Genomic DNA, 14941 nt, shown 5'->3' on the forward strand with positions numbered 1-14941 from the left:
GTTGTTGTTAAGCTTATTCCTAAGTATTTAATCTTTTAGATGCTATTGTAAATGGAATAGTTTTCTTAATTTTCTTTTCAGATCGTTAATTGTTAATGTATAGAAACACCACTTATTTTTACTTGTTCACTTTGTATCGTGTAACTTTGGTGAAAATCTCTACTTCTTAGTTGTAGTTTTGAATTCCTAGCTGAGATAAACATTAGAAACTCTTAATTTTTTTAATGGAAGTTGGGAGTTTAACTACTACTACTTCACCTGCATCCTTTACTGCTCTATAAGCTCATTCTTTGATAGATGATTCTGATTCATGTTTGCATTAAAGCTCTCTTTCAACATATAGGATTGCTGATGCAATCAGGGCACATTAATGTTCATTTAGAAATCCAGGTATTGTTTTATCTTTGTTTTTAAACTTAAGCTTTTTTCTAAAAGTGTCAAAACACAAAGTAAGCAGTGATAAGTTTTCCCTCTCCTTCACCCCCACACAGGTAACCTCTTGTATTATTTTTATTTGTGTGTGTTTATCTGTGTTCTTTTCTATTTTAAACTTTAAGTTTTTCTTTTTTTTTAATTTTAGGAGCTATTACACATATATGAAAGTAAAGATAATAGTATAATGCACTCATATATACCCATCACTCAGCTTCAACCATTGTCAGTACATGGCCAATCTTTATTTACCTATATTCCGTGTGCTTCTCTATCCCTCTTCCACTGAGTTATTTTGAAGTCTCTAACATAATTTCATCTATAAATAGTTACATATAGTTCAGTAGTCTTTTTTTTTTTTAACAGCTTTATTGGGGAACAATGTGTACTTCCGGGACTTTTTATAAGTCAAGTTGCTGTCCTTTCAATCTTAGTTGTGGAGGGCTCAGCTCAGCTCCAAGTCCAGTTGCCGCTGTTAGTTGCAGGGGGTGCAACCCACCATCCTTTGTGGGAGTCGAACCGGCAGCCTTGTGGTTGAGAGCCGGCGCTCCAACCTAATGAGCCATCTGGCCCTGGCCCATGTGGGAATCGAACCGGCAGCCCTGTTGCCCAGAGCTCGCGCTCTTAACCAACTGAGCCACCCGTCCACCCCTCCTGTAGTCTTTTAAAAAAAAATTCCATTGTCACACTAACAAAACAAATTCTCTAATATCATCTAATAATACCTAGTAGATGATAGTGTTCAAATTTTCCCACTTATCTAAAATGTCTTTTTTAGTTGGTTTGTTCAAATATGTACTTAAAAGACATTTCCATGTTGTATTTGATTAATATATCTATTGGTTTTTTCAGTGAGGTTTCAAATTTGTTGTTAGTGATAAAGATCTTTTTTTAAAGTGAACTATTCTTTTGGTCATATGTCTAGGGACAAATACGAATATTTTACATTAATTCTGCTCTTCACTTGACTACACTGTTTTCTCAGAAATCTAGTGTGAAACACTGAGGAAGGTTTCAAGTTTTAGAACTGATTTGCCATTCATTCAGTGAGTAGTTATTGAATTACATGCCAGGAATGGTAGTAGGTACTGAGGACACATCAGTGAGGAAGACACAATACATTTTGTGGGCATAGTATTCATTTTTCTTTAGGAAAATATTTATGCAATACAATTATATAAAGAAATGATAGCAAAAATAAGCCAGACACAAGATAGTCCGTCTTGGTAACACTGTTAACAACAATGTAATCAGCTTAATGCTCTTCTTTTAAAACTAGCAAGGAATAAACAATGTCTCCCAAGGTCTGCTGAAGAGCAGCTGTATCTTCCTTTTGGCTTATTATACTGTGATCCCAGGACGTACGCTTACCAATAAGAACAGTTTCAAGTAAACTATTAATATTATAGGAGCTACGTATTATAAAGCTTATTCTTTGTGACCTGGAAGTGAAGCAGATGCAGTACTTTGAAATAATTGAAATAAAACCAGATGTACTTGAATTTTTGTTAAACATTTGATAAAGGCAAATTAGCGTTCTGCCATAGGTTAAATTCTTCATCCTTCAAATAATTACTTTCTGTTGTTTTAAACTGGTTATACGAAGATCATTAAATTTTTATTATGCAGAGTCCCTTTTTTACTCATCTTTACATCCCTCTAGGTAAAAGTGCTTGGCACATAGTATAAAATCAGTAAATGGTACCTGAAGGATTTGCATAGTTTATAGCTAGATCAATGGAACATTTTCTTGGACATCAGTTTCTAAAATCCCATAGTATATGGAAATACTTGACTACCATTTACTTTAAATTTTCTTTTTTTTTTATAAGACTGTAGAAAGTTGGGAAAGGAAAAATAAGTCACCTTTCTACAGAATGACATTTGTTTATTCTTTTCTAGTTTTAAATGATATGCATATAGCTTATTATATTGTGATAAGTGTACATACTGTTTTATATCTGGATTATTTTTGCTGTTTTATTATTTAACTAAAGTGATGTTTTTAATGTTGCACATCATTGTCAGAATTTTTATACATACCTATTTATTTTAAAAATAAAACTGGGCTAGTTTTATTTTTAGGTTCTTAATTTAACAGCGATAAAGTATTTGGAGATTTCTTCTTCATGTTTTCTGTATTTCAGGGTCTTCAGGAGACCTCTATTTTATGATGAGGATGCATCAAGAAAATAAATAATCTATTGTTTGATAAGAACAATATGCCATATTCATCAGATTATAGAATACATAAAACTCATAAAGATTATACAGTATATAACTTTTTTAATTGTCTACTCCTCATGGCTATACTCTAATAGTCATCACACTCCCAAGGGAGTTAGTTTATATTCACTGAAAAACTTTAAGAGAGGAATACAGCAGTTGTTGGTATATTTGGTTAATATTCATATGCTTTATGAGTGGTAGATATTGGATATATATTTGAGAGAAGATAACGTGTGGTACATTATAATATATTGATCAGGCTATATTTTTTGAATCTTAAAATCACTTATGGAGTCTTAAAGGTATTAAATGAGCACTATTTTTAAAAAATGAATATGTTATTTAGAAACATTTTGGTTGAGCCTAGGCAAATTTGCTGAAAGCAGGATTTTTTTAAGAGTCCTTTGTCAATGTGTTTCACATAGTTCCACATAAAATTAGAACCTTCCACTGTGTGATAACATCAAAGACATGCCTGAAGGGTACTTAATTTTTTTTTTAAGGTGGGGAATCCACTTGGAGAAACCAGTGTAAGAGGCTATTTGAAAGACATCAAACGTGGACTTGTCCGGACTTCACAGATTTTGAAGTATATATAGGAATCAAAATTGACTCATTACTTTTAAACTTTCACGTCAGTTTGAAAAAAGGAAAGTTACGGTAGTACTTAAGATATGTAATTTTTACTCAGGTATCCAAGAAAGTCTACTTATAGGAACTTAGATGGTGTTGTATATATCTAGAGCTTTCTTTTTTCCTTATTGACCAAAACATAACAAAATGATAGCAAAACCATATATACGAAACAGCGTGTACACTGATTACAAGAATATAAGAAGCTACATGCATTTCTTTTAAAACTAGGAAATAATAAAATCTCTCAACTTCTGTTGAAGAATAGCGATAATGTGAACCAGGCCATTTTTGTTGGGAAATTTTAGAGACATTTGTGACTGAGTTTTTATATCTTTTATCTTTTGGATAATTATATCCTTTCATGATTGTTCATTCTAGTGTCTTATGTTACTTTTGTGACAAATGCTGCTAGTGTCAGGATTAAACACAAGTTATTGATCATGTATAGTCTTTAGGCTTTGAATTCAGAAATAACAAGTTTTAATAGAATTTAATAGAAATTTCAGAATTCTTTAAATTTTAAGTTTTAGTAAAGCGTTCATTTGGGTATGATTTTATTTTTTTGCCTTTTTAAATCTCAATATCAGGTTTATTATTTAAAAAACACATAACAAAATGGAATTTAGAATATTTATTTTTCAGAATGCCACCATTTTAATAAATGGTCTCTTGTCCATGGCAGGTTCTGCAATCAGCATCCCATTTAATAATATTTTCTATATCTGGTAAATGTGGTTATCAGTTTCATAGGAAACCAAACAGATTTTGGGGGACACAGTTGAAACTCCTTTGAAGAAAAGTATGGAGGCTCTAATATAACAGGATAAATATTTCTTGATTCAGTTTTGGATTGCTCCATTTGTTTTCTCAGATGTTTCATCAACAATCCCAAAAAGATTTTTGGATAACATTTATATTAAGACTACACAAATTAACAGTGAAAGGAATTATATGTAATTTTGGTCCATTTTCATTATTAAGAATACTATCAGTAACTCTCACATCTGTTATATTTGTATTACCATCCATAAGTTCAATAAAATCCACAAAAATTAATTTATCCATTTTGAGATAATTAAATTTTAAAGAGCAAACCAGGCACAGCTTAAACATGACTGCATCTCACTTTGAATTCTCACTTTGAAGTTGAAATAATTTATTAGGCAATTAAAGAAACACTAGTAGTAGTATTTTTGGTAGAAGTTAAATTACCTGGTCTATGTATAAAGCCACTGTTTGTCAAGAAAGCTGTTATTAGGCTTATTTATAATTCAAAACCATAAATAACTTGTTTTAAAATGACAGTACATACATTATATATGGTTCTGGGTAAAAATTAACAGCAATGATTTTTATTTGGTGTATAACAAATTGAATTCCCCCTCATTTCTGAATTCTTACTTAAATTTGTTTCGTATATTATAACTATACTGTGGGCCCTTAATTGTTTAATTTCCTCCAAAATTCATATATGAATAGATGTAAGGTTAATTGTAGTACAATGCTTAGTCTTTTGAGCGCTGTTTCCTCAATAGGTGTCTCAGGTTGCCAGTGTTACAATCCTAAATACTTTGTTGAACAGACAACCTGTTCATACAGGAGCTGCATTGTTGTATAGCCTCATTCCTTCCGATGGGTGTGGAACAGGCTTAAAGCACACTTTATAGGGGTTCTAATTGTAGATGCCTAATTGACTTGTTGAATAGCAAAATGCTAAAATTTAAACACACACACACACACACACACACACACACACATAAACCTGTTTCAGGGCTGATCTGCATGACAGAACAAATGCCTCACAGGTGTTGAATGCTTACAAGATAAAAGAGTAGTCTTTCCATATTTCCTAAGAATTTTCTTTTGAAGTTCATGTGGATTTTCTATCTCATTGTTTCTTTTTTAAAAATGGTTCATGGCAAGAATCCATTTCATCTTTGGATGTAATTTTCACTTCCTAAAGGCAGACCCAAGTTTTAGAAGTCAGCCAAAATTAAAAACAAGAAAATCAGTCAACAAGTAAATTTTCACACACTTTGGGAAGGGAAGAAGAGAGTGAAAAACTGCTGACTCTATAATAGTCTGGCTTAGTAGGGTCACAGTTCTTTTCTTAATTCTTCAAGAATGACTTAATGCATTACTAAGTACTTCCACAGTCTTGCTAGTTTGGAATCATTACCTGAAAAAGAAGGAAGCTTCTCAAGCTAAGAACTTGACAGATACATGGAAAAGACTTTAAAAATCAAAAGATCACACCAGTTTTTTATTTTTATCATTTTTTAAATTGAAGTTTATTGGGGTGACAATTGTTAGTAGTTACATAGATTTCAGGTATACAATTCTATATTACATCATCTATATATCACATTGTGTGTTCACCACCTAGAGTCAGTTCTCCTTCCATCACCATATATTTGATCCTCTTTACCCTCATGTACACCCCCCCCCCATTTTTAGCATTCTTAAAAATTGTTTTCCCTTTATTATTATGTTTTATATTTTAAGTTTCCCAACTCTCTTAGGGCAAATGTTTTTCGTAAATTTGTCTAGCTTTTTATTTTGAGCTTATTGTAGATTTACACGTAGTTGTAAGAAACAATACATAGAGATTTCTTATATAAACTTTACCCAGTTTCCCTAATGGTAGCATCTTGTACAACTGTAACAATATCACAAGCAAGAAATTGACATTGATACAGTCTACCAGGCTCGTTCAGATTCTATCAGTTTTTACATGTGTGTGTGTGCACGCGCGTGTGTATTTTGTTCTGTGCAGTTTAAGCATGTGTAAATTCCTCCAAGGATTCCTCAGGCCACCCTTTTAAGTCCCCAGCCACCTTCCTCCCACTCCAACCCCTCTAACTTTTGGCCACCCATAATCTCTCTCCATCTCTATCATTTTGTCATTTCAAGAATGTTACATTAAGTGGAATCATATAGGATGTACCCTATAGGATTGTGTTTCTTCTATCTAGAGATGGAATTTGAGATAGAGGGCAAAAGTTTAACACAAAAAATTCTCCAGGCCCTTTATTTTATCATAATATCTGAATTTCTTGGCATTAATTCATTACCACTTGGGGCAATAAGAAAAGGTGACTTCCCTATCAGTATTTATGTGACTTAATTTTATCTCCAGTTAGCATCATGGAAGGGATGATGGTGGTTTGTTTTTTAAAACTCTTACTTGTCTTATGTTGTTCAAAAGATTGTCCTAAATTAAACAGGTAATGAAAAATCCTCTTAGATATGACAAATTTATTAATTTTTGTATACATATTATCTGGAAAACTATTCTAAATGTATAACTTATTAGAATCCATAGATAAACAACCAAAGACAAACAAATCTTTGATTTTTCAGAAATCAGTCAACCTATAGCTGTATACTGGGGACTAACTCTGCCCCAAATAAATTCTTGAGTAGATAGGGAATTTTTAAAACTTTCTAGTTATTATTTTTTAAAGTAAATAAAATATCCACAACTGGGAAAATTATAGAATAGTAAAAAGATTGATTTAAGTATCAGAGAAAGTACACACAGAAGTTTCCCCCCCTTTTATGAGAATCACATCGCAGAAAATAGAGAACATCGAGAAAACCAGTTTTGTTTTATTTTCCCTTCTTCCGCCTCTGCTCACCCCCCACTCCTGTTCAAGCTGTTGTTTCTCAGTCTATTTGTGTAGGACACAGCTCCGCTGAGGCAGTCAGTCGCCGTCATTGGTCGAGGGGCTCACAGCAGCTCAGGGCCGCTCTCTCCCCGCTGCCAGCCGCTCAAGGCAGCCCAGCTCCAGTAGAGGACGCAGCTCACTGGCCCTTGTGGGAATTGAACCAGTGACCTCTGCGTTAGGAGCACAGTGTTCGAGCCACCGGGCCAGCCCGAGAAAACCAGTTTAAATGTTGCTAAATAGACTTAATTTTTTACTGACTTTTAACAGCTATATATTCCATCAAGTGGTTATATATTTTATTTAAACATGTCCCTATTTTAAGTATTTTATATTACTATAAATTGTTCAGTGTTCTTTGTAACTATGGGTTTCTCTATAGTTTGGAATGTGTTCTTCACCCCCCAACACCCACATATTATAAGATTCTATTTATATGTAATGTCCAGAATGAGCAAATATATAGAGACAAAAAATGGATTAGTGATGTATAGGGCTGGGGTGTTGGAGAAGCTGGGGGATGATAGCTAAGGGGTACAGAGTTCTTTTTGAGGTGATGAAAATATCCTAAAATTAATTGTGGTGATGGTGTTTGGTAGAAGTTAGAAAATGTAGGAGAAGGAGGAGGGGTGGGAGGCGGTCTGGAATGTATTCTTAGGTTAGAATCCAAGAAGTGAGATATTGATGAAAACGGGTCCTGTTATATATTGCTAAATTGCTTTCCAAAAGAATTGTGCCAATTTATAATACCACCAGCAAAGTTTGGGAGTATAGTTTTACAACACTTTTATCAACATTTGGTATTATACTTTTGCTAAGTAATTTCTTTTGGTTTGGATTTATATTTAGTTGCTAGTGATGTTGGATATATCCATGTTTGTTTAATGGCTGTTTTTCTCCTTTTAATTATTGTTTCTGAAAATTAGAAATGTTGCTGTATTTTGTCTTTATCTTCCTTGCCTGTCAGCCTGCTTTCTTAACAATAATTACCTAAGTCCCAGAGGCAGTGGTCTTTTGTTACGTTTTTGTCTCAGTCTCAATTAAAATTAAAAATACATATAACAGATATCTTGAGATTAAAAACACTAGTGCCCTTTGTTAAATGCTTTTTGTAAGCAATTTTGCTCCTTGTCCAGGACTTCCTGCCACAGTCTATTTTAATCCAAGAAGGCTTGAGCCTACATAAGCACTGCTGCTGTTAGCAAGTACACTGGCTGTGTCAGAACATAGACCTTCATTTATAGTGAACTTCTAATTATATGCTTGCCCCTGCTATTAGAAAGGAAGTAACTCACTTTAGGCGGAGAAAATTTCATTCTATTTGGCTGTCATATAATAGACTAAAAGAAATATGTTACAGATACACTTTTGTGACCTCAGGTTACAAGTAAGGAAAAGTAACCCTTTTCAAACTAATGGGACTTAGCTCATTATTTAGAGGCCAGACTCAAGTGACTTAATAGTGTAGCATTAGACTCGTAAAGAAACTTACGAGTAGATTAACTGCTTTAGAAATGGTAAGATGTATAAATAAAGTACTCTGGTTTTTTTTTTCTTTTTCAGGTTTACAAGTAAAAGTAAACAAACTGAAAAAAGAACGAATTTTGTAAGTATCAATATATAACACTGATGTCTTATTAGTAAGTAATTGATATCAATGTCCTATTTGACCTCAATGTCTTATTTATAAGGAAATTAGCTTTAGTTAATGTGGACGCTGGATATTTAGTTGACAGTGAGTTTTTCAAAATTCTAAGGTAAAAAGAATAACTTAGTCATTTTGAGTAGTCTTAGGTAACATTTGCTTCTATCTATATTTTAACATAACTTTAATATGTAATTATTTTCTGTGATGTATTAAGATGGAAATTGATCTGTAAACTCATTTTGATCTGTCAACAGCATTCTTTTCTCAACTATCATTAACCCCTGGAATTTAAGATACTACATGGGGGAGAAGAATAATTCTGGGATTTCTAAGGTCCTATAAGAAATGGGTAGTTTAGACCCCTTTTAACTCATTTGAAATTACCAATTTCCCTAAATTGTTCCCCTAAATTGTTTTGGTTGTTAAGCTCAGAATCAGATCTGATTTTCTAAGTCAAGAGCATATTTCACTCATGGTTCTTTAGAGCTTCCACATTCAGGACTCTGAAACAGGATATAGTAGAATATTATTACTTATAACAACAGCTGTGGTCATTGTGACTAATACTGCATTTGCTTTATGGTATATACTAATGGGTCTCAGTTACTTCATATTTCTAAAGCCTCCAAGGCTATAGCCAAAAGCCAGTTTACCAACCACCCATCAAACACACCTACCTGTTTTCTTCATTATAATATGAATAATGAATATTGGAAAGTTCTTCTTTACACCTACAAAGTCATGTTGGAAGATGACTTAGATTCAGAAATACAAAATACTAAATTTTTAAAACAGTTTTTTTGAAGAATAATTTTATGATTCTTCTTAATTAGTGATAATTTTAAATGCTTTGCACTATTGATAGTGTACATGTTCTTACCTTAAAGGTGTGTTTTTTTAAAATATCCTACCCGTAGAATAATCCATTTTTCTGTTTATGCAGTAGAGCTGTGTGTAGTTCCCATAATGGAGAGATGTTTCTTATAGAGTAAATTAAATAAATTTGTTTATGAATAGTAAGTTTAGGATGTGTATCTTATTAGGATAGTTTCTTACTGAGAGGGAAAAAAAAACACCAGAAGTGACTTTTACGGTAAAGAATATGTATTTTTTCATATAAAAGGCCCAAAGTAGGGAGAGTCTAGGACTGGTTATTCAATGACTCAAGAATCATCAAAGACTCCAGTTCTTTCTGTCTTTTTTCTCTGCCATCTTCAGCGTTCTGGCTGCCCTGTTAGCCTTCAGTTGATGCAAAATGGCAAGATGGCTGTCATCCTGGTTATCACTTGCAGAACCTCCCTGTGTCCCTTTCTACTAATTATAAAAGTTTTCCAGACGCAGCCTCCAGTACATTTCCTCTAACTCACTGATGATTATTTTGTGTACGTTCTTAAACAGTAACTGGCAGAGAAAATTAAATTGACAGGATTCACTTAGACTAATAAAGATATGACAGTACTTTATATGTATTCTAGGATTGAGCAAATAAGTAAATATATTATTGATAATCAGAGCCAGGTTTCTCACTGTTAGTAGAAAGGAGTTACAAATAAGAAAAGAGAGAAGGTTAGGATGAACCCTACGCTGCTGGGTAGGAATTGGAGTTATTAATATGAATTCATGGTTTTTAATATAGAGATGGATACATATAGAAATAGATGAAGATATGTATTAATGTTTGTGAGGATATATATACATTTCCTAGGCGTGGTCCTTTGAGAGGGCGTAGAAACAGTGATTCCCAATGGTAATGAGCACATCTAAAGCCCAGATACTGATTTCCAAAGAGGATTCTCCAGTAAAAGGAATCAGGTTCTTTGGAGAATTGTCTGATTTTAGGGCTTGTGGCTATGTAAAGTTCAAGATGAGCTGGAACATCTTGTGATGCCAGAAAATAAGGAAATGTGCATAAAGCAGTGGGGAAATGTTGAAAAAATACAAAACAGAACTTAAAAAAAAAAACTCCTAATGGCAAAATCTAGGACAATCTGAACAATGAAATAATGATAATAATGAATATTCTACCCGTGGAGTAAATGGAGAATCCTTTTTTAGTAGAATTCCAATTACTAAATGTAGAAAGAATGTTAGAAATAGTAAATCACCATTTGGCAAAAGATAGCAATAATTGTTGAAGGCAAGAATGGTCAATTAGGTTAAAATTAGTGAAAGTATGATGAAAAACAATAATTGTAAATGTTGCAAATTACTCAAAGTATCTCCCACAAGATAGGTAATAATTGTAAAGGGAACATTATAGTATTACAGTTGGAGGGACCAGGCAGATCTCATCTCAATCAAATGATCAAAGTTAATATCACTAGTGATCAGATATGTCAACCTCATGTACCTCCTCGTATGATGCACTAAGAAGAACACAACATTACTTCTGTTGTATTCTTACCAAAAATGTTATCATGGGATTTTATCGTGGGAAAGACCAGGCAAATCCTAGTTGAAGGACAGCAAAAGAACTGGCCAGTACTTTTCAAAAGCATCAAGGCTGTGAAAGACAAAAAACTGATGAGGAGACATGACATTAAATGCAATGTAGGATCCTGGATTGCATCCTTGACCAGAAAAATGATATTAGAGAGATAGTTAGCAAAATTTGAATAAGGTCTGTTGGTTAGTTAATGGTATTGTATTGATGTTAATTTTTTATTTTGATAATTGTATTATGATTATATGAGCTATTACCACTTTGAGAAGCCAGATGATGATAGGTATACAGGTACTCTTTGTTCTATGTATATAACTTACTTGTAAGTCTGAAGTTATTTTAAGCTGAAACATTAAAACCATTTTTTAAGATTCATCCCTTGAGTCTGGAGAGAAGATCAACTTCCCTCCAAACAGCTGCTGGATTTTGAAAAAAAATCGCCATTCTTATAGCAAAGAATAAGAAGATGACTGTTGGATAGGCAACCAAAAGTATAACTGCATTTAGACTACTGTGTTTCCCGAAAATAAGACCTAGCCGGACCATCAGCTTTAATGTGTCTTTTGGAGCAATAATTAATATAAGACCCAGTCTTATATTATATTGTTATGTTATATTATATTATATTATTAAAATAAGACTGGGTCTTATATTAATTTTTGCTCCAAAAGATGTGCTAAGAGCTGATGGTCCGGCTAGGTCTTATTTTCATGGAAACACGGTAGTACTACTCTTGTGGCTCAGAGAATTACTCTTGTGACTCAGAGAATAGTAGCCAATGCAGCTCTTAAGGCATGGTTTACTTTTATGGCACAAATTTTGTTTCTGTGAGCAATATGGATATCAAAAACCTTTCAGTTTTTTAATGTACTTTAATTACTATTGATGATATTACCTTATGTATATGTATGTATGTGTTAAAATTATCCAAATACAGAAAATTCTGTGTATAAGTTCTCCCTATAATAAAAGTTATTCCAAAACAAAATAATGAAATTGTATTAGTTGGACGAGGAAAACAGATTATTTTCGTGTTAAGTAAAATTTCTCTTTTTCTATTCACTAGAAATCAAAAGGAAAATATCTTTGTTTCACTTAGGAATAAATAGCCTTTTCTTCAGCGGTGAAAATATTTTGAGTGGTCTGAGATTAAAAATTATTATGAAATACACTTATGCTGTTTTTTTCATTTTCATTTTTGTTTATAGCACAGCTAGTGATAGTTGCTACAAGCATTTTTAATCAGAAGATGAATGCTGTGGGTGACTTGATGTGGTGATTTAACATACCAAACTAAGTAGCTAATTACTGTTTGTCAGAGTTATTCTATGTATTTTATGTAGATAATAACACTACATAGGACGTCTGATTCTTTCTGACCTTTTCTGATACTAAAAGTGTAATGTTTCAAAGTTGATTGGTAGATGTTTGAGCTACAGTAGTCTATATTTTCAACTTCAAGACCACACAGAAAAATCCCAATTAAATTTCTAATGAATCTTCTTAAAATATATGCATATGTTATATAATAATGTGATTTTTAAAAAAAATATGATAGTGTGTTAAATATTACACAACCTTGGAAAGTAACCAGGTAATCTACTAGAAGAAAGCGTTAGATGTCTGTTTTTTCTTGACTATAAAATCGTAATAATAAACACCTTAAATAGAACTTAACAGTGTGCCAGCACTGTTCTGCATGCTATATATAGTACTTAGTCTTTGTACATGAGGTAGATACTAATATATCCACATTTTTTGAGGCACAGAGAGTGAGGGTCACACAGCTGGTAAATGACAGAGCTTAGATTCAAACTTAGGCATCAGGATCTAGGGTTCGTGTGCTTCCACTCCACTATACACCCTGGCTTAAAAGTAATGCCAGGTAGAAGTTTAAGCAGCGCAGAGATTAATAAAATAGAAAGTATAAATGTCCCATAATGGAAAGACAGATGATATGAGTAGAGTACCTACTTTATTAACTCAGTACATTAACAAATGTAGACAGTAATGAAAAACAGTGAGTGTACATTTTAATGGCACTTTTGACAACAACGTTGAGTCAATGGTGGAACACAATCCACTCCTTCATTGTGTTCCAGCATTATATAATGAATGCCTGGTACTTAAGATAGTACTTCCGTAGTACATAAAAATACTGCAGAGCAAATTCTAATATACCTTGAACTCTGATTAATAAGATATTCAAACCTTACTTTTTAAGTTGTTTGTTTTGATACAGCAAATTCATGATATATATGTAAGTGATGGGACCATACTTTGGAGTTCTTATGACAGAGCTATCCTGTGAGAAAATTTTTCCCTAAAAAAAACAAAAAACAAAAAACTTATTTGTTGACTTTCAGAGATGCACAAAGACTTGAAGAATTCTTCACCAAAAATCAACAGCTGAGAGAGCAACAGAAAGGCCTGCATGAAACCATTAAAGTTCTGGAAGATCGGTGAGTCTGGTTCTTGGATATTCTTGAGTAAGAGATGATTTCCCCCTTAGTGGAAAGTACATTGGTTTTAATTTGTAATCAACTCTGGGACTGAAAGTGATCTTTTTCCCAACCTTACGTCAACTTAGGATAAATACTTTATGAAATTAAGGATACACTCTTACAAGTTTGTTTTTTCACTAATTACAGCAATCACATCAATTTGCCCTTTAAATGGTGTTTCTTTATCTGGTGTTTTACGTGGAATGTGCTTACCAGTAGCAGTGTTCTAATTCATTTGATGTTTCAATTCCATTTTTACTTCTAGCTGGGTGGAAACTGCTTCACAATTGTATTCCTGTTTTCTTAGTGCTGCCATTCTTTTTCTTTCATGCATGGTTTTCATTTCCAGGCAGTCTAGGACTTTTTCTTTTTGAAATTCTGCCGCTTCTTTTGAAACACCTGCCACTTACTTCACCTCCACGTACAGACTTCTTTCTTTCCCACTCTTAGGAGGTTAACACCATATGTTAGTAAAGACTTCCTGATTTTGCTGTGTTCCCTTGCCTGAACTGTAAGTGCTATTTAGGACCTTGAAATATCTATAATAAACAATGTTTCTTGTTTTCTTGATAGTTAGTATTTTTTCATTTATTACTATTTTTGTTTATGTTACAGAGGGCTGGTGCTTTGAATTTGCTACGGTGCCTTTAGTGGTTAAATAAGCTAATATTCTGCACGTATGCAAACTGAAGTTGAATAATCTTCTATAAGTACTATCTCAGTGGATGAACATTTACTGAAATAGGCAGCCTATTGTGGAATAAAGTTCCATGTGCTTTAGAATCATAGATGTGAATTTGAATTCCAACTTCACACTGTATCCTTAATTTAGATTCAGCAATAGTTTTGTCCTTACTATGTTCTAGGTATTGCTCTAGGGGCTGGGGATGATATTATCCCTAGTATGTTATCAAACCAATATTTAATTTTCAAAGGTTGGAAGTGAGTCATACAAATAAGATAATTCTAAATTTTAAGTGCTATGAAAAAAATAAAATTGAATGATGTAATTGAGTGACCACAGGCATTGGGAGATGAAGGGATTCTGATTCCCTTCATCTAAAGAGGTGGCATTTGAACTGAGACCTGGATTATACGAAAAAGAGCCAGTCATTTGAAGAACTGGGTATAAAAAGAAAGCAGACAAATGCAAAGCCAAAGGTGGAAATAAGTTTTGAAATATTGGAGGAATAGAAAGTCCGCTGTGGGTCTAACTTAATGAGTAGGAGGATGAATGATAGATAAGATTGGAAAGGTGGGAAATTACTAGATTGTTTAGGGACATGGGCAAAAAGCTTGGATTTTAATTGTAATGGGAAGCCATTGGAGGGTTTAAGGGGAATGTTAAAGGGACATGAGTGTACTAATAGCATCTTTTTCA

The 14941-nt window shown here is 33.2% G+C and overlaps 1 protein-coding gene across 7 annotated transcripts in view; it reads left to right on the top strand.

The window, feature by feature from the left end:
* RBBP8 (RB binding protein 8, endonuclease) overlaps positions 1 to 14941 on the top strand; it is a 95156-nt gene that overhangs the window by 25178 nt on the left and 55037 nt on the right. For all 7 annotated transcript variants that reach the window (XM_074340242.2, XM_019741272.3, XM_074340239.2 and 4 more), the window contains exons 3-4: positions 8529 to 8571; positions 13423 to 13518. In XM_074340242.2, the coding sequence (XP_074196343.1) occupies positions 8529 to 8571; positions 13423 to 13518 (139 nt within the window). The remainder of the gene's footprint in view (positions 1 to 8528; positions 8572 to 13422; positions 13519 to 14941) is intronic.

Source organism: Rhinolophus sinicus, chromosome 4 (genome assembly GCF_057876585.1).
Source record: "Rhinolophus sinicus isolate RSI-liver-muscle chromosome 4, RSI-T2T, whole genome shotgun sequence".
Taxonomy (NCBI): Eukaryota; Metazoa; Chordata; class Mammalia; order Chiroptera; family Rhinolophidae; genus Rhinolophus; species Rhinolophus sinicus.